This window comes from Xenopus laevis, chromosome 6L (assembly GCF_017654675.1).
Source record: "Xenopus laevis strain J_2021 chromosome 6L, Xenopus_laevis_v10.1, whole genome shotgun sequence".
Classification (NCBI taxonomy): domain Eukaryota; kingdom Metazoa; phylum Chordata; class Amphibia; order Anura; family Pipidae; genus Xenopus; species Xenopus laevis.
Window position 1 is genome coordinate 56,229,696 of NC_054381.1, and position 23,505 is coordinate 56,253,200.

Sequence of the window (23,505 nt, forward strand, 5' to 3'; positions counted from 1 at the left end):
CCCCATTCTCCAGAAAGGTCCAAAATGCCATTTTCCCTAGAGTGCATTATAAACAATTCTTTTTTATTGATTCCCTTTTTGTACAGCATTCACACTGGCACACAGTTCAGATTGTAGTTTTAATTCCAGATACCCTGCAGCCAGAGAGACATTTGAATATTTCAAAAAGAAAGAATTATGGATGTACAATGCTTTACCCTGATTGAACAAATTTATGTTTTTTAAACAAACTCAATAATAATACAGATTTATGTCTGATGCTACCCTGTGGCATTGTGTGCTTCTCTTGCTTGTTTACAGTATATTACGGCAACTTTCCAGTGTCATTAAAGGCCATTTAATACATTGTATAACCCTAGGACATGCAGTAAATACAGGACCTGAATGTCATGCAAATTAGGGGACAGGTAGGGAGTATAGTCAAAGAGGCACAGGATTCCACCAATAAACAATGAATTCAATAATTAATCAAATCTTCTAATGTCCTTCTATTTTCAAGGCCACACTACCACCAATAAAATTGCGTAACCTCTCCAGGGCATGTGTACTGTGAAATTGTATATAAAGTTCACATAATATCAAATATATATTATAATAAAATAATATAAAATAAATAAGTAGGCACAGTCCATAAACAGGCAGATTACAGTTTTATTAAGAGATATTGACTGAAAATAGCATTATTAAATTTGATTAAGCTGCTTTGCATAAACAGACTGGACCTTTGCATAAACAGCTTTTATAAACCAGAGAACCCTATGCCAAGGGCCCACTCTCATAAAAATGAGGTGCAGATGATGATACATGTTGTAGATGTCATATCGTTCTAAGGTGCAAATAATTGGCTGATGGGAAGTGTGGAATAAACCAAGCAGTATTGCAGTTCAAGGCAAGTATATAATTTGGCGCCCACCTAAAAATGGAAATTCTTACATTTAAAATGTTAATGCAATGGTTTCCATGAATGATATCTACAAATGGTCAGCAGTACACAGGGCAGGCTGTGAGACTTTTATCTAGGACCGCACTACTCATGCATTCAAGGGGATAACCGGGATTAAAAAATTGCAGTTTACATTGCTGCCAGACATGGTTTTGTCCTTAAGGTTAAAGGGTCAAAGCAATACACCACTTAATTATAAATTTACTAATAATTTAAAGTGCAATTAAAATTAAAAGTAGTAAGGATTTGGGTAAACTACCCAATCAAGGCTAACATTTTGATTTTATTAGTTGGTGATGGTGAATAAATTGGAAATGAATTATTAGTATAATGTAAAGCAATCCTTGTATCTATTCACTAATCAATTAATTAATTATGGTAATGGTCTTTTCCACTGAAATTCCTTTTATTTGGCTGGAAATGAGTTTAGCCACAATTTTTCTCTCCCCTGGTCTCCGTGGAGCACAAATGATCTTTGAGCGGAAGATTCCTCCTGGCTTTATATCCCTGCACATAAAGAACATGGGATCATGGAAGGGGAAAAACATAAAAATAAGAACTGTGGCATAACATAATGTTATGTTTTGGGTAGCCAAGGATGAGTAGAGTATAACAGTGCTTTATTAGCAGAGTCATGCAGGCATCACACAACAGTAAGCTTTCACTTTTAAGCTACCAGGAAGTGTGCACGGTATAAGTATGAGCACAGTGACATCTACAGACCATTTGTATAAACACCACACAAAACAAATCCATTTTATATGTTAGAAAGACTAACATTTGTTACAAAAAAACATTGGGTCACTTTTCGGATATCTGGTCGTTTCTGGTTTCAGATACAGACACATGCGAGATTCAACACTGCATTTACATAAATGTCTCTATAAATGCACTAATATTAGTCTATATGTTTCTATTTTTTCATCTAGAGCTGCACCTTCTAAAGGTAAATAAGACCCACTGTCTCATCAGCTTGAGGTTCTAGCAAGGCAATAGCCCTATAAAGATGTCTGTGTTGTAATGGCTATGTTTCTAGAATGTAATACCTATATCAGTGCCATCTGAACACATGAGGGCACTACTCCCTTGTTCTTTTGTTTCATTGGAACCTTGGAAATAGCTGTCAGGAGTCTGTTTATTCTCCATTTGTTTGCATGGGTTTCTTCCATGTACTCTCCCACAGGCTGGTATACTAACTCCTGGTAATAAGGACCTTAGACTGTAAGCTCTTATGGTATGGAGCAGGGACTTATGTAAATAATAAACAATTTCTATAAAGTGCAGTATAAAATGTGTTTAGACATATAAACTGTGCATAAAAGGTGGTATATCTTTATATATATATATATATATATTATATATATATATATATATATATATGCCTTGAGAAAGGTCCCAGAGGGGACCGAAACGTAACGTTGGCTGTATATGCACTTTTAAAAAATATAGACGCTTGATTTGTTTCACCAAAACTCCCAGTGTTGCTGGTCTTTTTGAATGCTACACACATGATTTTGCTGTGCACCTGGGTACTCAACAGTTGAAGCGGTGTGCCACCCTACGCATAAATATATATATATATATATATACATTACAAGGGGCCTCCTTATATGTCTAACCCTGTATAATACTGTCTGGTATTGGGTTTTAGTTTTTCCAACAAAAATAAGCGCATTTATTTTACAGGTGACTTTTTTTATAAAAGTTTTTTGCTCACCCTTCATCAAATGTCTCCAGTTTGAACATACTAAGTCCTTCCACGTGCAGCTGGCATTTGTCTAGTTGAATGCTAAGAGTATTCTTGAAAGTAAAGGTGCAAGTGAAATCTTCATTAATCTTTGCAGTTTCCGGCATCTAGAAGTAAAACACGTTGGCAACATGACAGGTTAATCTACCCAACACTGTAAAAGAAAATATGAGACATTTGAAGAATAAAAGAGAAATAAAATAATATAACTCCCAGTGACAAACATATAGGTCACAACCCTGATCCACCTTGGTAATGGCCTTTACATCCTAGGTTTGTCTGAAACCTTTCCACTTTCCAATATACACCACCCATTGCAGTCCATAACTGCAACTGCCCTGCATTGGGTCATAATAAAATAATAATATTCTTATGATCAGTCTTACAAGGCCCTCCTGGATTTTATTTGTCCCATTGCTTTCCTATTTACACACTGAGCAAGTGATGGATGTTTGAACAAATCAGAGGGAATGTAATTGTAACAGCATTGCTCAAGAACAATTTGCAGGACTACATCTCCAGATTGTCCAACCTATTGTGAAGGCCTGTTTTGTAACACTAGTGGGTACAAAACTAAGGATTTTCAGGAATTTATAATACCTTTTTTTTATAAGTTTTAGGCAAAGTCAGATGGATGTTGAATATGGTAGTTGCCAATAAAGTTATGGAAATTTTGTTTACATCAAAATGATGTTATTTTTAAACAGTCTGAAGCAAAGTTGGCTGACAGTCATTAGCAGAATGAAACATTTCCCCACCTACTTTGGAGAGCTAATGTGCAATGGGACAGTTTTCAGCCTAGAGCATACAGGCCATTCTAACTGTTGTTGTTATTCCAAGATTTTTTTTGGCCCTTCGGACTGGCCTTATATACGTAGCGATTGGGCGTTATTAGTATTGTTGACTCGATATTAAGCAAATCTTTCACCAAGGATTTGGGCCGAATCCCAAAACAGTGGATTTAGTGCATTCCTATCTAATATATCACAATAAGGTTTATTTCTCAGAGTAGGAAAGACAATTTACTATCTGCTATCAAATAGTTTTTGTTTTTGAGTATGTTCAGTCACACGTATATAGTGTGCTAAACCCATCTATCGACTGTCAACCAACGGTATTGTCCAATGCAGTCAGCTGTTGCTGTTGGTTGTTTTAGAAACAATGTGCCCAATACCATCCCTAATTTTCCACTCATGACTAAATTAGTATGAGCAATTAGTATGAGAAAACTATTGTAGGAATAGATGGCCTTACACAGATAAATGCCGTGAGGGTCTCTTTAGGTAATAGTACAGGGCTATGGAGTCTCTACATAAAGCCTTCAACTCCAACTCCTCATTTTATGGTACCTCTGTTTTTAAAGGAACAGTAGCACCAAAAACTGAAAGTGTATCAAAGTAATAAAAATATAATGTAGTTTTGCTCTGCACTCGTAAAAATAGCCTATTTGCGTCCGAATGACTATTATAGTTTATATAAACAAACTGCTGTGTGGCCATGGGGCCAGCTATTCAAGCTGTAAAAAAAGAGAAAAGGCACAAGTTACATGGCACATAACAGATAAACCCTGTCCACTACAATGGTGTTTTATCTGTTATTTGTTATATAACCTGTGCAAACACACAGCTTTTACCAGTACATGTATATTTATATGTAAATTACCTTAAAATACTTTTCTTTCATATATTAATGTATTTTCCATATTAAGTACACAACATACAAGGTATTTATCACTGCCAAAGCTCAAAAATATAAACCACATCCTTTGGTAATTCTAAACCAAAGTCAAAGTTAAACTACAGAAAACAAAAACAACTGGAAAACCTAAAACAACTTATATATTTATATTACTTATTAGGAGTTGGTGCATTTTGACAACTCCAGATACCCAAAATTGCTTACGACTCCACAACTCAGACTCCACAGCTCTGCATAGTACTCTGTTTCTCTAGTAAACAATTATGGTGTAACAACTAACAAAGTAGAATTCTTACCTCCACTTTTATGGGAGGATAGATGAATGCAATCACCATACTCCTGCTGGTCTTCTCCTGTGTTTCTTTGTTTTCAGTTATTGCATTGATCCTGAAAATGGCCTCGTCCTCAACCAAGATCACAGACTTCATGTAATGCTCTGGAGCCACAGTCACAGGGATGGAGGCAGCTGAAGGTATATACCATATAAACAAACAGCAGGCACAAATTATAGTTACAAATACAATACAATACATTTACAGATTTTGGATTAAAAAACACAAAAGCACACCCATGGCCACAAGTCAGTACAAACATGTCCGATACATAGTAAGTATACTGGATACTTACTAAGAAGTATGTAAGTGACAATCTTCTGTATGACACAGCTGTCTTGATGTCCTATACATTTTATATGGAGAGTATAAGGATTGCTAAACTGCAGTTTACATTTAACATGAACATTCTATGGGCCCTGACAATAACTCCGAACGGAAACCGAAAAAATACCCCTATGAATTTGTGCATTACGTTTCAGATACACAATACACAGATTCTCTCTTTCCTTCTGCCCCCTAGCTTTCCCACACAACCACAACTTAATAACAATGCAAGCATGTTCTCCAATGAGAATCTTCCTACTAGTACTGCCAGTCATTTGCTGCTCTAGTTGTCATATTAATTTAGTGTGCATTTTTTGTTTGCAAATATCGCACTGTAAACAAATATTAGAAGTATGAATATAGCGTAAAAAAACTGTTTAAAATCTTTTGCTGACAATTCCATAACCAGGAAGAAAGAGTTACAGGGGAGGAATGTTTCTGTTAGGTTACTGGTCCTGAATGATTTGGAAAGCATTAATTGTGCAGTCTTACTTTAAGAATGTGTGTCTATGGTTGTTGGGATGCATCTCCCATTTTTCTTTATACCTATAAAAACATGTTGAAAAGTGCTACAAATTTTAAGCCAGTAAAAGCTGTGTGGAGCAATACTTCTAAGGAAGCTTAGTGTTCCCTTTGATTTCCATAGGATATACAATCTTTGGAACTGACACTTGACAGAATGCCATAGATCCAGGCCCGGATTTGTGCGAAGGCCACAATGACCGGGGCTTAGGGTGGGAAAGTTTTAGGAGCAGCATGCAACCCCACTTGCTACATAAATAGGGAGCTGCACTGCCAGCTTTCAAATTTTCTGTTCCTTGTGCGGCTCAGGTTTCTTCACGTAGAAGCAAATGATCATTTATTGAAGAGCTAGTAAACATTTTTCATTCTTCTGCCAATCGTTCAATGCATATAAATGCAGTACCTTGTTTTCCCAGAACTTGGACAGTCTGCTTAATTGAGGCCACGCCGTCAATTACTTTTCCTGTGTAGGCTTGCAGCTGGCAACCAATGCTAACATCTATGGATTTTGTTTCATTTGTTTCATTTTCTATGGAGACAGTGAAAGACAAGGGGTTCCCAGGAATTAAATCTTTATCGCCCAGGATCTGCAGTTTGGTGCCAGCTGGTGGATGTGGAGGAGTTGCTGAGAAAACCAAACATGCGCGTGACTTAAGAAAAGAACAGGCTTTCTGGAAAGTATCTCTCTCTTCTTGGGAACCTGGAAAACAAGCAGTGTGTCTTAGAGTTTGAAGTTAGGAATAAGTCTTTTGTATAACTGATATAGGTTTATATAACAATACCTACAGGATTCTTCCATGTAATGTTTGATAGTGGCCTTACAACTACCAGGGGAACGGCTTAATTGGTTTGATAAATGTTATATAATTTGGTTCATTACAGATTGGGAGACCAATGTTCCCTGGCAGTCAGGGTATTTTTTTCATTTTCTGCAGTTAATGTTAAAAAATCTAGACGTGCACAGCACTTAGTACATGGCTTTTAAAAGATCTTACCTTCTGGGTATTTATATTGCCCTGTAATGTCTTCCCTGGTATTCATATTCATTGCTTTGGTGCTGATACACTCTCCAATGCAGCTTTTCTCTTGCCGGATTTGGATTGGTGGTTCAGCTCCTTGTTTATCCTTTACCAGCCAGTAGATTTTGTCAGCATTTACTTCTGAGAACACAAACTTGCCATCATATGGCAAATAAACTTCCCCATTTTTTATGGCTGTCAGTGAGCATGGACCACACTGATAGACGCCTGAAAGTAAACAAATCGTCTGTTTAGGAGTTAATTGTACATTACATTGGAATATGTAACATTTAAAAAAAATGTTAGGATTAATAGGCCCCTTTTCCTTAGTGGGAGAGTCATCATGAGCAAGGGCATCTGAGGCTAAATAGATGTAATAATAGATTAAAATATGTAAAGAAAAGAGACTAGGAGACTAGAGGTTGAGTGAGGACAGGAAGAATCATAGTTCTGAGGGTGGGCCCCTGGTCTAAGGTTTTTGGGTGGGCCCTTGGTCTAAGGTTTTTGGGTGGGCCCCTGCTGTCCCAGTCCGACACTAAGGAAGGGACAAAAACACTGCCTTCACACACATAGAATAGATAAATAACTTGGGCACAAATGGTTCTTAAAACATGGTGAACTTTGCTGGCTCACATACAGTCTCTTTGGGGTTACTTCAATATTTAATCACTTCACAGATACTTCAAATAGTATTGGGAGAAGGCAAAGTATAATTTACAATCCCCAGCACTTAAAGGATGCCCACAGTGCCATATTACGTCAAGAATCTCTTTATCCATGAGCCTAATAGCTTGAGACCTTCTGGAATCTTTGGAGCTTGTGAATGCTCGTCTAACTGTCCTAAGCCTAACCCTCACTCTATTACAGTATCTGCCCTCACATTATCTACACTTACAGAGGCCTGCCTCCAGTGGTGTAACTACCAGGGTGCAACAGTTATGTGCAGCTCAAGACTTGTGGACGACAATCTTATTCATAAAAACCAAACTCTCTAGTATTGTCCCCCTACCTTGGCTTGGTTCCTGTGGTGTGGCATCAACTGCCTGCCATCCATCATATCCATTGGGTAGATCTGGTCTTTTCATCCACGCATCATTCCACACATGAAAATTCCTTCCAGTGAAAAAAAAGTCAGATGAAAACAAAAATTGGTAGCATTTGCCAGACATGGCTTTAACGTATATACCAGGATATGAAAAATAATAGGAATGGGAAATTAATACATATGAAAAAAATATATCCTTATAAACAGGGCTGAAATGAAGGCATTGTGGCATTTAAGTTTTTAGCACCTGTATTTAATTATTATATGACATTCACTGATAACAGGTAAGATCTGTATCTGTGTCCCCTATAAAGACAACCTAAGGCAGGTGAGCAGGGAGTTTTGTAAGTATAATAAATAATACATGAATGTCATACAAATAATACAGACACATTAACTATTCTGTGTAAAAACACAAGGTGTACAGGACAAAAGATGACCAGCTGTTGGTCTGTGTTGCTAAATGCTTCCCAAGACTCTGTATTTTTGCCATACAAATAAAGAATATGTTTATGCTTAGAACCTTATTAGAGAGATACATTTCCAGTAGGTAAAATTACCAGTATATAGTCAACTGTCTGTTTTTACATAGGACAGTCCAATATTGTAAGGCAAAAACAGGACTGTGTTCATGGTACAGAGAGGGGCGTGGTCTAGTTAGGTTAGAATTGTGGCCTGGGCTGATTTGGGGGCATGACCTAAATGTCCAACATATTGGTCATTATCATTCATGGTGTTAGAGCAGCTTGTGCATACCAAACAGAATCAGTAGATAGGTCATCGAGTAGCTCTCCTTTTTCATTCAAATATACATCAACTTTTAGATTTTCTTCTGTATCATGGGCTGAATTAAAATTTGTGACACTTCTTGCTGCAATTCCTAAGCATCTCAGAACTGTGTAAAATAAAAAATAATAGCCATGATAGAAACATAAAACACTTTTTAGTAAAATGGGCGCTAGATACATAAGCCTAATTTATGATTATGGATTATGGAGCAAAGACTTTTATTGGCTTTACATGTAGTGACGATGAATCTGGCCTATTTTGCTCCAATGAAATATTCTTTAACAATGCAGAAACATTCTAAAATGGTAAAATTTCACCATTTAGCACTTTTTTGCAGTTTTCAATGCATTAGCGTCAATGGCTGTTTTTTCTGCTTTTTTCCCCCTAAACTTTTGTCTTTGGTAATAACTAGTGAAGTGATGGCAGGCAGAAGATTCTAATTACAATATTCTCTTGGATCTGGAATATTTAGTCTGGTTATCTTGGAGAGCTAGGGAGTCCAACAGAAAACTGTTACAAAAGGTTACTTTTTCTTTTAAACCCTCTCTATGCACATGTAGTTATTAATACAGGTATGGGATCTGTTATCTGAAAACCCGTTATACAGAAAACGGCAACTTATAAGAAAGGCTGTCTCCCATAGACTCCATTTTATCCAAATAATCCAAATTTTTAAAAATGATTTCCTTTTTCTCTGTAATAATAAAACAATACCCTGTACTAAGCTATAATTAATCCTTATTGGAAACAGAATTAGCCTATTGGCTTTATTTAATATTTATATGATTTTCTAGTAGACTTAAGGCATCAAGAAAACCCCAGGTCCCGAACATTCTGGATAACAGGTCCCATACCTATATGTGATTTTCCATAAAGCTACAGAGCAGCTATGGGCTGTTGTGAGCCCCCACTGCTGCTACTATTGTTATACCACTGCTACAAAGAATTCTATTTAAAACCAGACTCTGAGGTGAGATACCTGTGGTTAGAACTCCAGAGAACACCCAGCACTGTCCATACATGACAGACCTTTTGCTCTTGTAATACTTCTGCAGAATAACACTGCTTCCTGTCCAGATTGTGGGAGAGAAACCACCAGAATAATTTCCAGACCAGTTTCCTATAAGAACTCCTCTGTCGTCGTTGGAATTGACCTGAGAAACAATTCTATGCTATAACTATTAATTTAATTACATACTCAATGTTATAAGCAAGTTGTCATCTTGTGCCCTAAATACTTAAAAAATATGAAATACATCAGTTTGCTTGGATGCTTCAAAATCTTGCAGTTTGCAGCATGTAGTTGTGCTAATTACTAATCAGCCATGGCTTATGCAAATTTCATATAGAGGTATAGGACTTGTTATCCAGAAAACTTCAAATTATGGGACGGCCATCTGCCACAGGCTCGATTTTAAGCAAATAATTAAAATTTTTTGAAATGATTTCCTCCTTTCTCTGTAATAAAAACAGTACCATGTACTTCTTCCAAACTGAGATATAATCAATCCTTATTGGAGGTAAAACAATCCTATTGTTTACATGAGATCCAAACCGGAAATTACAGAAAGATCCCTTATTTGGAAGACCACAGGTCCTGAAAATTCTGGATAAAAGGTCCCATACCTGTATGACCAGACCAAAAGCATGAAGGTCGACCGTATCTAGTCGTTTTAAATAAAGTTTCTTAGTGTTCCTTAACTTAAGGCAGTATTAATAGTTACATTGAATATTATAATTTTCCCAGGAATGGATTGACACCACTGTGCAAACCAAGATCTGAGCTATGTCAAATATTTGCTGTCACCTTTGTCTATTACATACCAATGCAGATAATTTTCTGGACAAGGTAACCGGGTCCCTTCTATGTTCAGGTTTAAGTCGACCATGATCCAGAAGAGACATGCAGCAATCCAAGACATCTGCTTCATACTAAACACAAAAGGAGATGGATTGCATATAGTGCATATACAGGGGGTTGTATCACACATTTTCACTGTGACAACGTAAGGCGATATTAAAATCAAGGAACTGTCAAGGATTAACTTTTAGGGGGTTCTTTACTAAAGCTCAAATGAATCTCATTTTTTATGAAAACAAAGTCGACCAAACTCCCTTCCACTAATTAAATGCATTTATGAATAATTTTTATTGAAAAAATCGGAGCCACAAAACGTCACAACAAAATTGACTGCCAATTTGTATCGTACAGTGCTCAGAGAACTCGACTTTATCGAATTTTTGCTGTAAAAACTGCAGTTTTTTTGATTATCGGACGAAACCCCCATCCAGCACAGATCAGGATGTCAAAAAACAACTTCAGGGACATCTGCCATTGATTCTACATGACCTCAACAGGTTTGAGATGGAATATTTCTGGATTCTGATTTTTAGCAGCTTTGGGGTATAATAAACCTCTAAAAATTCAAGTTTTCCCCTTAAAAACCTCGACCAGATAAACTCAAGGTTTAATAAATGGGCCCTTATTATAATCAACTAGGGAGTATAGCATTCTGTTTTTTTACTTTATATGTTGCCGCATAAGTTGCCCCCTGAGGTGCAGAACGTTGAGCTCTTGGAATAGAGCACAAAGGGCTGCACCATACCAGGGCCATAGTTATATCTACTCACCTGAGAACTTGTGCCTAGGATGGCAAGCTTAGGGGGCTGTACCTCAGGTACCTATATGGTGAATTAAATTAAAATGTCCCCAGCTGCCTCCAGAAACTGTTAAAATAAGGCGGTGGTGGTGGGGGAGTGAGGGGTACCTGGCCCAGCACTGGCCATATGATATTACAGCATGTGCAGACTGAATCCTGGAGACATGTGCTAAAGTAAAGTGATTAGGGTGGCATCAGATGACATGTCATGCACCTCATTCTGAATTATAACTACCAGCTTTTGGTGGTTCTGCATGGGTGTTGCCTTGTGAGACCTCGGTGAAAGAGAAATTGACAACCCCTGATTTTTTAAGGACTAGCAGCCACTACAATTTTTTTTACTTGAAATTGTATGACTATGCAGCAATTAAAAAACCTGCATAGTAATATTTTTATTTGCAATAACAAGAATGAATTTCTTTGGAGAAGTTTCCAAATCCCAAATTCAAACTTCAAATTAAATTAAGCCCAAAATTTGCACTTCTACATCTGGACTTTCCAGGATTTGGTCCGAAGGGGCAACCCAAACCCCAGAGTGACTCATTGTTAAACCTAATTTTGTTGTTTACAGCTGCTACTAAGAAACTTTTGTTCCTAAATTGGCTGTCTGAATCCACTCCTTCACTAGCAGATATTCTGTCCCTCTTAAATCAACTTTGTTGGCAAGAAGTAATTAGGATTAAATCATCAGAATCACATCTTGAACAAATATTTACTGAAACTTGGTCATTATTCTGGGTACTTTGAGTTTGTTACAGTTATAATCTTTAGTTGTTCATCTGGCAAGCCAATATACTGTATTTCAGTTTTCATTCCTTGCTGTAGGATTGAACCATTTAAGATCCTTGTAATAAAGTCATATAACGTTTTTCGGTAGATAGGTTGTTTGATTTGGTTTCAATTAATTTGTTTTACCATGTTGAACAGTTCAGGCGGCATCACCAATTAAAGATTCAAATCTATATTTTATTTTTATTTTAGGCATTCAGCCAAAACAAGTTGTATTGGTGTGCCTCATTGTACATCTTTGATCTTTTGTTAAAATCCTGCTTGTTTAATTTGAAAATAATGAAAACATTTTGAAACAAAAGAATGAATTTCTACCTGTCCAAAGTTCCAGGGTTTTGCGTTGATTTTAGTCGCAATGCCCACATAAATATAACCAGTGTCTTTGAGAACATACTCCTTTCTTCCATCTTCACTGGGCATATACACAGTGTCATCTAGAAATGGAATACTGTTGTTACCCTGCACATACCACATACACCACTTCTTCTACTGAACATTGGTCTTAGGCTGTTTTACATTCATTTTTGCTGTAAATACATAAATCCATATCATGTTGACTGAGTGATGAGAAAGCATCATTACAAGTTAGAGGAAAGAGTCTACAAAAGAGGAATGGGAGAAAGTTTCTTGGAAAACAAAGTTTGAATGGAATATGTTATATAAGGATATACGTCTTTGCTATAAGAGAAAAAAGCTAAGAAGAAGAAGGCAATGAAGAACAATGGCAACATGAATATGGGGTGAAAGGGATAAATGTGCAATATTGATTTAAGAAAAATCACTTCTTATGTTGCTCTGCTAGGACAATATTTAGTCCAACACACTAGACTCCAAACTAACCCACTGGTTTGTTTTGTTCAACTGGCTCTAAAAGGAAACATACTGCGGCCATCAGGGCAAGCAGAATATTAGATTATATCTAAATATAAATACACAATATAAAAACATAATACACAAATGTGAATACATAAAAATCTGTAATGAATAATGATTACAATTTTGGTTAAACAGGAACTAAAGAGTACTTTTGAGAAAAATGGATTTCTGATCTCTCATTGTACAGGCCATGGCTGTAGCGGACCTGCCCCCTACACATTAAAAGCTGCATAATGAAAGACCTTTGCAAATGAAACATAGAACATAGAACATAGAACATAGAACACAATAATATTATTATTTCATTATAACATCCATACCTGTTATAAAGATGTTTAAATATCTGAGCTGTCAATCAAATATTGTCTGCCCTGCCTCTATGCCTGAGGCATAGAGGTGGGCCAGTCAATTACTTTCACTTTCTATTCAGCAATTCACTGCAATCCTCACATTTCCCCTTCCCTACTCAGACTCTATATTTGTGTAGGACACTGTACATGGGCATTAGGTCCCTCTGGTGCATACACAAGATTTGGAAGTTATACACAATTTGTCTTAATCACAGTGTCCACAAAATGGCTGCTGCCTGCTTGCTGTGATTGTATACTTCCAAGACTGAAGGAAACAAAATGTAAATGAAAAAAATAGTGTACGTAAAGTTTATTTTGTTCAACTAACATGGTAGTAAAGAATTTGGAATTATTTCTTAGGGTGACAGGTCCCCTTTAAGCTATTGTTTTGATAATCTAAATGAAAAGTACCCTCTAATGGAGCTATATGATGGCAATGTTGGGTTACTCTGATAGAATACTCACAAGCTGAAGAACTACTGTTAGGGTAATGGCACACCTAGAACTTTGTTGCCTGTGGGAGATTACCCCAAAAACTAATTTTACACATTTAAAAGGGTGGTTCACCTATAGGTTAACTTTTAGTATGTTATAGAATGGCTAATTCTAAGCAACTTTTCAATTTGCCTTCATTTCTTTTTTATAGTTTTTATTTCTTCTTCTGACTCTTTCCATCTTTCAAATGGGAATCACTGACCCCATGTTAAAAACAAAAGCTCTGCAAGGCTACAAATGTATTGTTATTGCTACTTTTTTATTACTCGATCCTAGCAATCGGATTGCTGAAACTGTAAACAGGAGAGCTGCTGAATAAAAAGCTAAATAATTTTTTATAGTTTTTATTTCTTCTTCTGACTCTTTCCATCTTTCAAATGGGAGTCACTGACCCCATGTTAAAAACAAAAGCTCTGCAAGGCTACAAATGTATTGTTATTGCTACTTTTTATTACTCGACTTTCTATTCAGGTCCTTTCATATTCATATTCCAGCCTCTTATTCACATCAGTGCATGGTTGCTAGGGTAATTTGGATCCTAGCAATCGGATTGCTGAAACTGTAAACAGGAGAGCTGCTGAATAAAAAGCTAAATAACTAAAAAAAACACAATTAATAAAAAATGTGCACATTGTCTCAAAATATTGCTCTCTTCTTCATACTAAAAGTTAATCTAAAGGTGAACTAACCCTTTAAGCTGGGTCACTCTATGAAAAGTGTTTGACATGTTGCGATCCCCATTCTTCTGTTTCCAGATGCATAAAATAAACTAATTGAACTGAGAAACAATAAATTAATTTTTTGTACTTAGTCACTCAACAAATAATCATGTTTAATAAAAATCAATTCTATGATGTGAAATATCTCTTATTAATAATCCACACAAACCCATTAAACATGTAGTTGTTACCTTTACACCAAGGGTTGCACAGAAAGTAAATGGTACAATCTGCCTGTTGGTAGACAATCCCTTTCCCTGTGATAATGCTCAGCATGTATTTACCAACAATGGCGTTGGCTGGACTGCTGACAGCAACCATACACTAGAAAAAAAATGTTGTATAAGTTATTAGCACAAGATCAACTGCATGGAAACACACAGTAGCGTCACTAGAGGGGGGCAGGCCCTGGTGCGTGACGCGCAGCCGGGCCCCGCCCTCTCCGTACGGCTGCATTTGGCCGCATTTGTCAGTGGCGCGTGAGCTGCCGGGGGGGCCCTGAGGGGGTGCTGCCCTGGCCCGCTCGCACCCCCTGTTCCCCCGGTAGTTCCGCCACTGGAAACACAGTCACATTCAATTTCAATTACTGGAGAAAAACAAAAAATAGATACAACTTAAAGGTAACTATTTAATACAAGCTTCCTCATACTGAAGTAAGAAACTTTCTAAATACAATCAATTAAAAATTGTGCATTGTTTCTGAAATAATCAAATTTATATTCACTAATCCTCTCTCAGCATCTGTTTCTCTTCATTCTGTCTTCATGCAGGAGTTGGGTGTCAGATGAATGATAGATATAGAAAGAGAGAGGGAGGGAGAAATAAAACCTTTTACAATGCTATGAAAATGTGGCTGGACAACAACTTCCAGCTTACTGCAATGAATGATCAAGAATTATGCATGCTTGGGGCTGTAGTCGATTTATGGTGCTATTTAAAAAGGTTTCTGCTTGCTATTGTTTTTTTGTGTTCGCAGAGCCAAAGGAATACACAATTTCTAGCACGTAACATCTGAAGAGCATTATGCCTGCCCTTGTGTTGTTAAGTTACAGTGGATTTATAAGTAGGGATGCACCGAATCCAGGATTCGGTTCGGCCTTTTTTAGCAGGATTCGGATTCGGCCGAATCCTTCTGCCAAGCCGAACCTGAATCCTAATTTAAATATGCAAATTAGGGGCGGGGAGGGAAATTGCGAGACATTTTGTCAAAAAAACAAGGAAGTAAAAAAATTTTTCCCTTCCCATCCCTAATTTACATATGCAAATTAGGGTTCGGATTCGGTTCGGTATTCCACCGAATCTTTAGCAAAGGATTCGGGGGTTCGGCCGAATCCAAAATAGTGTATCCCTATTTATAAGCCAAAATGTCATGGCCAGACAGACAAGGTGAACTGATAGGCAAGATCTAACTGGCATATCCCCTAGCATTGGATCACTAGATAATGGAGAGCTCTACTATAAATGGTTTGCGTCTCCTTTTTGTCACATGTATTTTTTTTTACCAAATATGCATTTTATGATTACCTCTTTGTTGTTGCTCAGGCGAATTGTAGCACTCCACTGGTTTGCCTGGATAGCAGGGCCCACATCAATAAGCACAAGGGTCCCATTGGATGGCAAAGCTATGGAACCTGGATGCACAGAAAACAGAACTGTAGACTAAGTTCAGAAGTTCTTTTAAAGTGTTTGTAATTGGAAACTGAATTTATGTCTACATTTCATACACGGCATATCTCTTATACAGTCACTTTTCAAAATTCACAAGTTGGCTGCCGTCTGACAGGCTACTCATGGTAAATTCTTTTAGCAGCACAATAGGGTTGATTTGCTGACAGGGTGCAAAGTTAAAAATAACTCGTAACTCGTGTGTTTGAGTTTGTGGGAGTCTCCCTCTGGAATAACAGATATAGAACCCCAACCCACACTGATTTACACATATTAGTGATAATACTATAGGTATGGGATCTGTTATCCAGAATGCTCTCCCAGATAACTGATTCTGGATCTCCATATCTTTAATCTATTAAAAAATAATTTAAACAATAATTAAACATAATATGATTGTTTTGTGCCCAGTAAGGATTAATTATAGCTTAGTTAATAGCTAGTACAATGTATTGTTTTATGATTACAGAGAAATAATTTAAAAAATGTAATTATTTGATTAAAATGGAGTCTATGGGCGATATCAGAGCTTTCTGGATAATGAGTTTCCAGATAACGGATCCTTTACCAATATAAGAATTTCTAAACATGTAATACCCAATTCTTCAGTATTATTCAGCTAGCTATTCACCAATGTACCAGGCAAGAAATACTCTCTAGAAGAACAGTAAAAAAAAATGGTAGAAAGCTCTGTGTGAGTTTCCTTCTCTACTAAGGAAATGTATAATGTATCAGAAATGAATAATGTAATAGAAAAACTTTATAGCAATAATGTAGCTAATAAAGTCAGGTTCCCTGTAGCCCTCTCACCTGTTGTAAACTGCAAAGTCACTTTGTCATTAGGAGACAGTTCTCTATCAAAGGTTATTTTTATATTGAACTCTTGTCCCCTTCTCAGAATGAGGTTTGGGTTGTCATAATCCTTGGTGTTGTGTTGGATTGCATTCTCTGTTTTTAGAAAGTCAACTTTTATGGTTTTCAGTGCCATTCCTGTTGTTCATAAAGAAAAGCTAAATATAATTCATTGTAAAACATAGATACAAAAGATATATGTCACAAATTCACAGTTCTCCTGGAAATATAATGTGAATGGTATATATTATCATTTTGGGAAATAATCTGCATGTATATGAAAGATGTTTATAGTATGGTGGTGATTTATCAACATTCAAATTCAAATGTTTTCAACAAATCACATTTTTTTTTGCAATAAAGCTTGTGAATTCAACTTATACAAAAAATTTGTTACGCTCGAATGTAAAACTTTGCCATCTCAAAGCTTCTGAGTTCATGTTGACGTGAATGGGATCCATCTATGGCAATTTTAAGACAGTTTTTCAATGCAAATCCATTTTTTCCAAAAAAAATTTCTATAAAATTTATTTTATTCAGATCTTTTAATAAATAAGCAAGCAATCCATTTTTTTCACAATTAAAGAGTTTATTTGAGGTAGAAAAAACAACTTTAACGTTATACAAACTCAAATGTGGAAAAATAACCCTATATAGATATTAATATCATATGTTAGTTGTACAGGTATGGGATCTGTTATCCGGAAACCCCTATCCAGAAAGCTCCGAATTATGGTCTCCCATAGATTCCATTTATAATCAAAAAATGACATTTTTTGAAATGATTTCCTTTTTCTTTGTAATAAAACAATACATTGTATTGGATCCCAACTAAGATATAATTAGTTTTTATTGGAGGCAAAATAATCCTATTGGGTTTAATAAATGCTTAAAGAAAAACGATACCCCCTAAACAATGTAGGTTTCTATAGAAATATATTGCATAAAACAGCTCATATGTAAAAACCTGCTTCATGTAAATAAACCATTTTGATAATAATATACTTTTTTGGTAGTATGTGCCATTGGGTAATCCTAAATAGAAAATTTAGGTGCTGGGCTGCCCCCTGGGATTGTATGATTCACGGTGCACACAAACATACCAAACAAACCATACATGTTCGGTCACATGAGCCAATTAACAGACCGAGTTCTGTCTTTTGCTTCCACACTACTTCCTGTTACAGTTAGAGTTGTAGTATTTCTGGTCAGGTGATCTCCTAGGCAGCACACAGACCATCACGAAAGGGTGGCTCAAGGCAAGAGATGTAAAAGGGCAATATTTACTTAAATATATATTCCAGCTTGGTAAAATTCTTTAATATGCCACTTAATTTGATATAAACTATATTTTGCTTAAGTATTCATTTTGGGGGTAGTTTTCCTTTAAATTATCTTTCAGTAGACAAAGTGTGGAGATCCAAATTATGGAAAGACCCCTTTATCTGGGAAAACCCTAGGTCCCAAGCATTCTGGTTAACATAATTATTATTAATAGCATTATTAGTAGGGGTATTAGTGGTGTTAATACTGCCACTATTGGTGATCATAGTATTAATATGTGTAACAGAACTACAAAGTTGTCGGATCTTCAAATAAATGAATAATTAATCATAAGAATATTTAGGTGCAATAATAACATGTAATTGCTCTATTTTATATAATATAACCTTCTATTATTTCATGTATACATGATTTATATATATTGCATGTTTAATCTATCATGTATTAATGAGGAATAAGTGTTTTAATTTGTTTTATACAAATTAATGTTAAATGGTAAAGATCCATGAAATTTATTTTCTAAAAAGGATAACTTGACCCAGGTGTTTCACAACTTTAAGCTTAAGCAAATTTCAAAGGTTGTATAATCCTTGGTGTCTGTTTGATTATAAGATGGGAACATATTAAAGAATTTTAAAAGCAATCCATAGAATAGAGCCTATATGTTTGTTAGGGTAATAATTAATCAAGACCAGACCAATTTTGAACGGATAGTGTGTTCACAAGTATATTGTATGTACCAAAGGTATTAAGGAATCATAAAGTATTGTTCCAGTCTGAAGCAAGTCAACATTAATGTTTAACACCAGACTAAGGAGGTCATAGGCTATTTTGTATTTTTTAGATATTTTTAGGCCACGATGTTTGAGGCATTAGTGCCATCTACAGGTAGTGTAGGACATCACGTCCAGGGGTCAATAATTGACATTTTACAAAATATTTAGATTATCTGGTGATAGTTTAACTTTGGAGACAACCCTTCAATTCCAGTTGTTTAGTTAATCCCAGGGGTTGAGTTTTAGACAGAAATGAGGGATACATTAGGAGACACTAGAGAAGAAAAAAAAAGAAGGAAGAAAGAAAGGAAAAGGGGCTAAAAGGAGGAAAGAAGGAAAGACTAAAAAAGGAAAGAACTGAAAAAGAGGACTAAGAAAAGGACTGAAAAAGAGGACTGGAAAGAGAAAAACAGACTTTTAAACTACAAGCCCAATAAAAGAAAAGGATCAGATGTCTTAAAGGGATACAGTCATGGGAAAAAATTTTTTTTCAAAATGAATCAGTTAATAGTGCTGCTCCAGCAGAATTCTGCACTGAAATCCATTTCTCAAAAGAGCAAACAGATTTTTTTATATCCAATTTTGAAATCTGACATGGGGCTAGACATTTTGTCAATTTCCCAGCTGCCCCATGTCATGTGACTTATGCCTGCACTTCAGGAGAGAAATGCTTTCTGGCAGGCTGCTGTTTTTCCTTCTCAATGTAACTGAATGCGTCTCAGTGAGACATGGGTTTTTACTATTGAGTGTTGTTCTTAGATCTACCAGGCAGCTGTTATCTTGTGTTAGGGAGCTGCTATCTGGTTAACTTCCCATTGTTCTTTTATTTGGCTGCTGTTGGGGGGGAAAGGGAGGGGGTGATAATCACTCCAACTAGCAGAACAGCAGTAAAGAATGATTGAAGTTTATCAGAGCACAAGTCACATGACTGGGGGCAGCTGGGAAATTTACAAAATGTCTAGCCCCATGTCAGATTTCAAAATTGAATATAAAAAAATCTGTTTGCTCTTTTGAGAAATGGATTTCAGTGCAGAATTCTGCTGGAGCAACACTATTAACTGATTCATTTTGAAATTTTTTTTTCTCCCATGACATTATCCCTTTAAAGCTCCAGGAAGAGAGATCAGGGTGACATCACAGGCCAGTGAGAACTTACAACTGGTAAATATAAATTTTATTTATATTTAATGCCAATTTAGTTGTCTGCTTGGATATTTGTTATTCCTATATATTGTATAGTTATACCCTAAACATCGACTTTCCCAGCATTGCAAACTGGGAATAATTTGTTTAATTTGGGTTTATTTTCCCTTTTATTAGTACATATATATTATGATGTCCAAGCTAGTGACTTAATGGGAAAGTAAAGGATTGAGGGTAGAATTCCTTAAACAGGCCAGATCAGTCACATATTCCTCCTCTGATTCCAAGTTAGATAATACTTATTATTAGTAAAAGGGTATACTGTATTGTCTTGTGGATGCTTGCTGTGTTGATGGTTTTGGTTTTATCAATTAATATCTGGTGGTAAATTTTATTTTGAGTTTATACTGAGTGGATATCAAGAAGTATTTGGTGGATTTTGTAAGAAGTAATAATTTGATTTGTTATTATTATATATAGTGAATAAAGTACCCCCTCTTGTAAAATATAAGGATATTATTAGTTACCGAGGAGTTTCATGACCATATAAAAACACGAGGCCGAAGGTAACTGCTAATATCCTCATATTTTACAACTGGGGGTACTTTATTTATTATAATACACAAAGTTTAGTGAGTCATGTGACAGAAATGACATCACTACTCACTGTTTATAACTGATGACATCACTACTCACCGTTTATAAGGATATAATTTACAGGATATTCATGGCTTTTGTGTATTATATAAATATATTCATTATTTTGTTAAATAGTTGTCTTGATTTTTCACCCTTTGTACTAATTGATTGGGAATTGTTGGGCATATATTATTTAAGACTCCTCCTGTTTATTACTTATACGGAGCCTTAAATTCTTTTATATGATTTCATCAAATATATGTTTAAATAGCCCGACAAAGTGTTAATGACAGTGGAATTGGTGGGACCACAGAAAAACAGTGTTAAATGCAGAAAAACTTTAAATAGTAGTAATAGTAGTAGTATGGGAAGTATTAGTATTAGCACCAGCAGTATAAATAGTAGAAATGTAGGATTAGAATTAGCAGCAGTATTATTAATAGTAGCAGTAAAAGTATTAGAAGTAGCCGCAGCAGTATAATTAGTATTAGTAGTGCAGGGTTAATATTACAAGCAATTAGTAGTATTTGTATTGTTCTAGTAGTATTAGTAGTATTTAGTAGTATTTATACTGGAGTGAAGTAGCCTGTGGAAGTGCATGTGGGAATCCAGCCTAGCAGTGCCATGTTATTCCTCCTGTTGTTTAATGTATAGCACAGTGTGTGGTTGCTGATATTATGCAGCACCAAACAGCACAAGGCGCTTCATACACAAAACAATTTTTGGATTTTCAAATGGAAATATCATGCATTCTTGAAATGGTGCAGGATTTCAAAAGTACAGACTGATGTACTGTAAACATTATTTGTAAATGTTTTATGACATTTTTATTTCCTGTTGTTAATGGTTCTTTAAAAAGACTCCCAGTATCGCTTAAACCTTCCTATGTGGGATAAAGTACAGCTGAGTAATAGTGTGTACTTCCCCTTTAAACTCCAGTTTGTTTACAGTAGTAATTTGTATTTTATCTATGTCACAATAAAAAATATATCTTGATGCTCTTACCTGTAGTATAGACTGCCTTTATGCATTCTGTAATGTGGTTTAAAGCTGGCCACAGCGAGGCATTCAAAGCCTTTTATCAGCATGAATTGGTTTCCACTCCCCAAATAAAACAATAGGCGGATCATGTCGAATAAACAAATGCAAAATAATCCTATTGTGAAATAATTTAGAAATATAATTGTCCATACATTGAGTTAGGGGCTAGAATGGGGACCATGGTGCAAGAGGGAGCAGGATTAACAGGTTCTTATGGACCCCGCCTCCCCACGGCTGTGGGGTCTGCTCCATGTTAATTACACTACAGTTGGTAAGCAATATATTTTTTTAATATTTATTCATTCTCTGCTCTAATTAAGTTATTGGTCTGCAGCATTCTAATTGGTGAATTCTCTTGCATCTTTGATTACTTTTTAGGTAAGCTGCTTAAAGGGATTCTGTCATGATTTTTATGGTGTAGTTTTTATGTCTAAATTACACTGTTTATACTGCAAATAATTTACTCTACCATATAAAATTTAATTGCTGAACCAATAAGTGTTTTTATTTTAGTTGTAATATTGGTGTGTAGGCAGCCATCTCAGGTAATTTTGCCTGGTCATGTGCAGCGCCGGATTTCTTTGTGGGCCGCCCCTAGGCCGCGCGGTCTGACCAGGCGCCCGCGCTGTCCGACCAGGCGGCCGCGCGGTCCAAGCGCCCGTCTACAGACTCCCTTCCCAGCGCGTCGGCGAAAAAAACGCCGGCGCAGCTGGTATAATTGAATGGGGACACACACGTCCCCATAATGCGGCTGGGCGACATGCCGCCCGTATTTTTTGCCGCCCTAGGCCCGGGCCTTTGCAGCCTTGCCGCAAATCCGGGCCTGGTCATGTGCTTTCAGAAAAAGCCAGTGCTGCACAATGGAACTGTTTTCTGGCAAGCTGTTGTTTCTCCTACTCAATGTAACTGAATGTGTCACAGTGGGACCTGGATTTTTACTATTGAGGGCTGTTTTTATATCTTCCAGGTAGCTGTTATCTTGTTACCTTCCCGTTGTTCTGATGGGATGGGGGAGGGATGATGTCACTCCAACTTGCAGTGCAGCAGTAAAGAGTGACTGAAGTTTGAAGTTGATATTCAGTTTCCTAGGGTTTCGGGTGAATGGGTTCAAAAGAAGGCAGTGATTTCAAACAAACAGGACATTTGGCAGAGAAGCAATTAATCGGTAATCTTTGGTAATAACCTTGTTTGCCTTTTCGTTTATAGGTCTTTCCGCAGAAAAGCATCAATAAGATCTAATTACAAGACAAACATCAAGCCACACCAAAAGCAAGCAGAAACGTTCTGCCATCTGATGTGTGTGCAGCCTAAATAAGCTTATTCAATATTGATTATCAGCTTAAAGGGAATCTGCAGGAAAAGGTATTTGTTGCATTCATAAATGTTGAAGTAAATATATTTATGCCTTTGTACAAAACCAAGTATGTTTTATAAGTCAATATGAATATCCAGTAAATTCTATTTTATAGATGGCAAAAAAAAAAAATGGTGTTCAATGATGTCATTTGTGTTACATTTATGTGGATATTTAAGTAAGGGATGCACCGGATCCAGGATTCAATTTGGGATTCAGCAGTATTTGGATTTGGCTGAATTCAAGTGCCTAGCGAACTGAATATGTAAAAATCATGTGACTTTTAATCACCCAAAGGAAGTTTATTGTAAACTAGACATTAAGCCCGTTAAATTAATGGGCGCTAGAACATATGTAGTCAAACATTTATAAAAACAGAATTGTTCTAGTCTAAAAAAAATTCGACAGAGATGGTCCGTGGGGCACATGCGCAGTAGCGC

At 36.3% G+C, this 23,505-nt stretch overlaps 1 protein-coding gene across 2 annotated transcripts; it reads right to left on the reverse strand.

The window, feature by feature from the left end:
- Positions 1-617: 617 nt before the first annotated feature.
- On the reverse strand, positions 618-22,162 carry tgm4.L (transglutaminase 4 L homeolog). Of its 2 annotated transcripts, XM_041566070.1 has the most exons (14): positions 21,676-22,162; positions 16,787-16,966; positions 15,836-15,942; positions 14,503-14,635; positions 12,187-12,305; positions 10,247-10,354; positions 9,402-9,576; positions 8,390-8,528; positions 7,598-7,701; positions 6,565-6,816; positions 5,973-6,269; positions 4,685-4,854; positions 2,661-2,797; positions 618-1,450 (listed from the first exon to the last, which is right to left on the reverse strand). In XM_041566070.1, exons 2-14 carry the CDS (start codon positions 16,962-16,964, stop codon positions 1,309-1,311), a joined length of 2,061 nt encoding a protein of 686 aa, XP_041422004.1. In that variant the 5' UTR covers positions 16,965-16,966; positions 21,676-22,162; the 3' UTR covers positions 618-1,308. The 2 variants fall into 2 exon arrangements, with proteins under 2 accessions (XP_041422004.1, XP_041422005.1); XM_041566071.1 differs by lacking the exon at positions 21,676-22,162 and having other exon boundaries at positions 16,787-17,149.
- Positions 22,163-23,505: the final 1,343 nt, after the last annotated feature.

Coding starts and splice junctions, on each gene's coding strand:
- tgm4.L (XM_041566070.1), bottom strand. CDS start 16,964: ATGGCACTGAAAACCATAAAAGTTGACTTTCTAAAAACAGAGAATGCA. Junction 15,943..16,786: donor GACTTTGCAGTTTACAACAG/GTGAGAGGGCTA, acceptor CTGTGCATCCAG/GTTCCATAGCTTTGCCATCC. Junction 12,306..14,502: donor GTGCAACCCTTGGTGTAAAG/GTAACAACTACA, acceptor TTCCATTTCTAG/ATGACACTGTGTATATGCCC.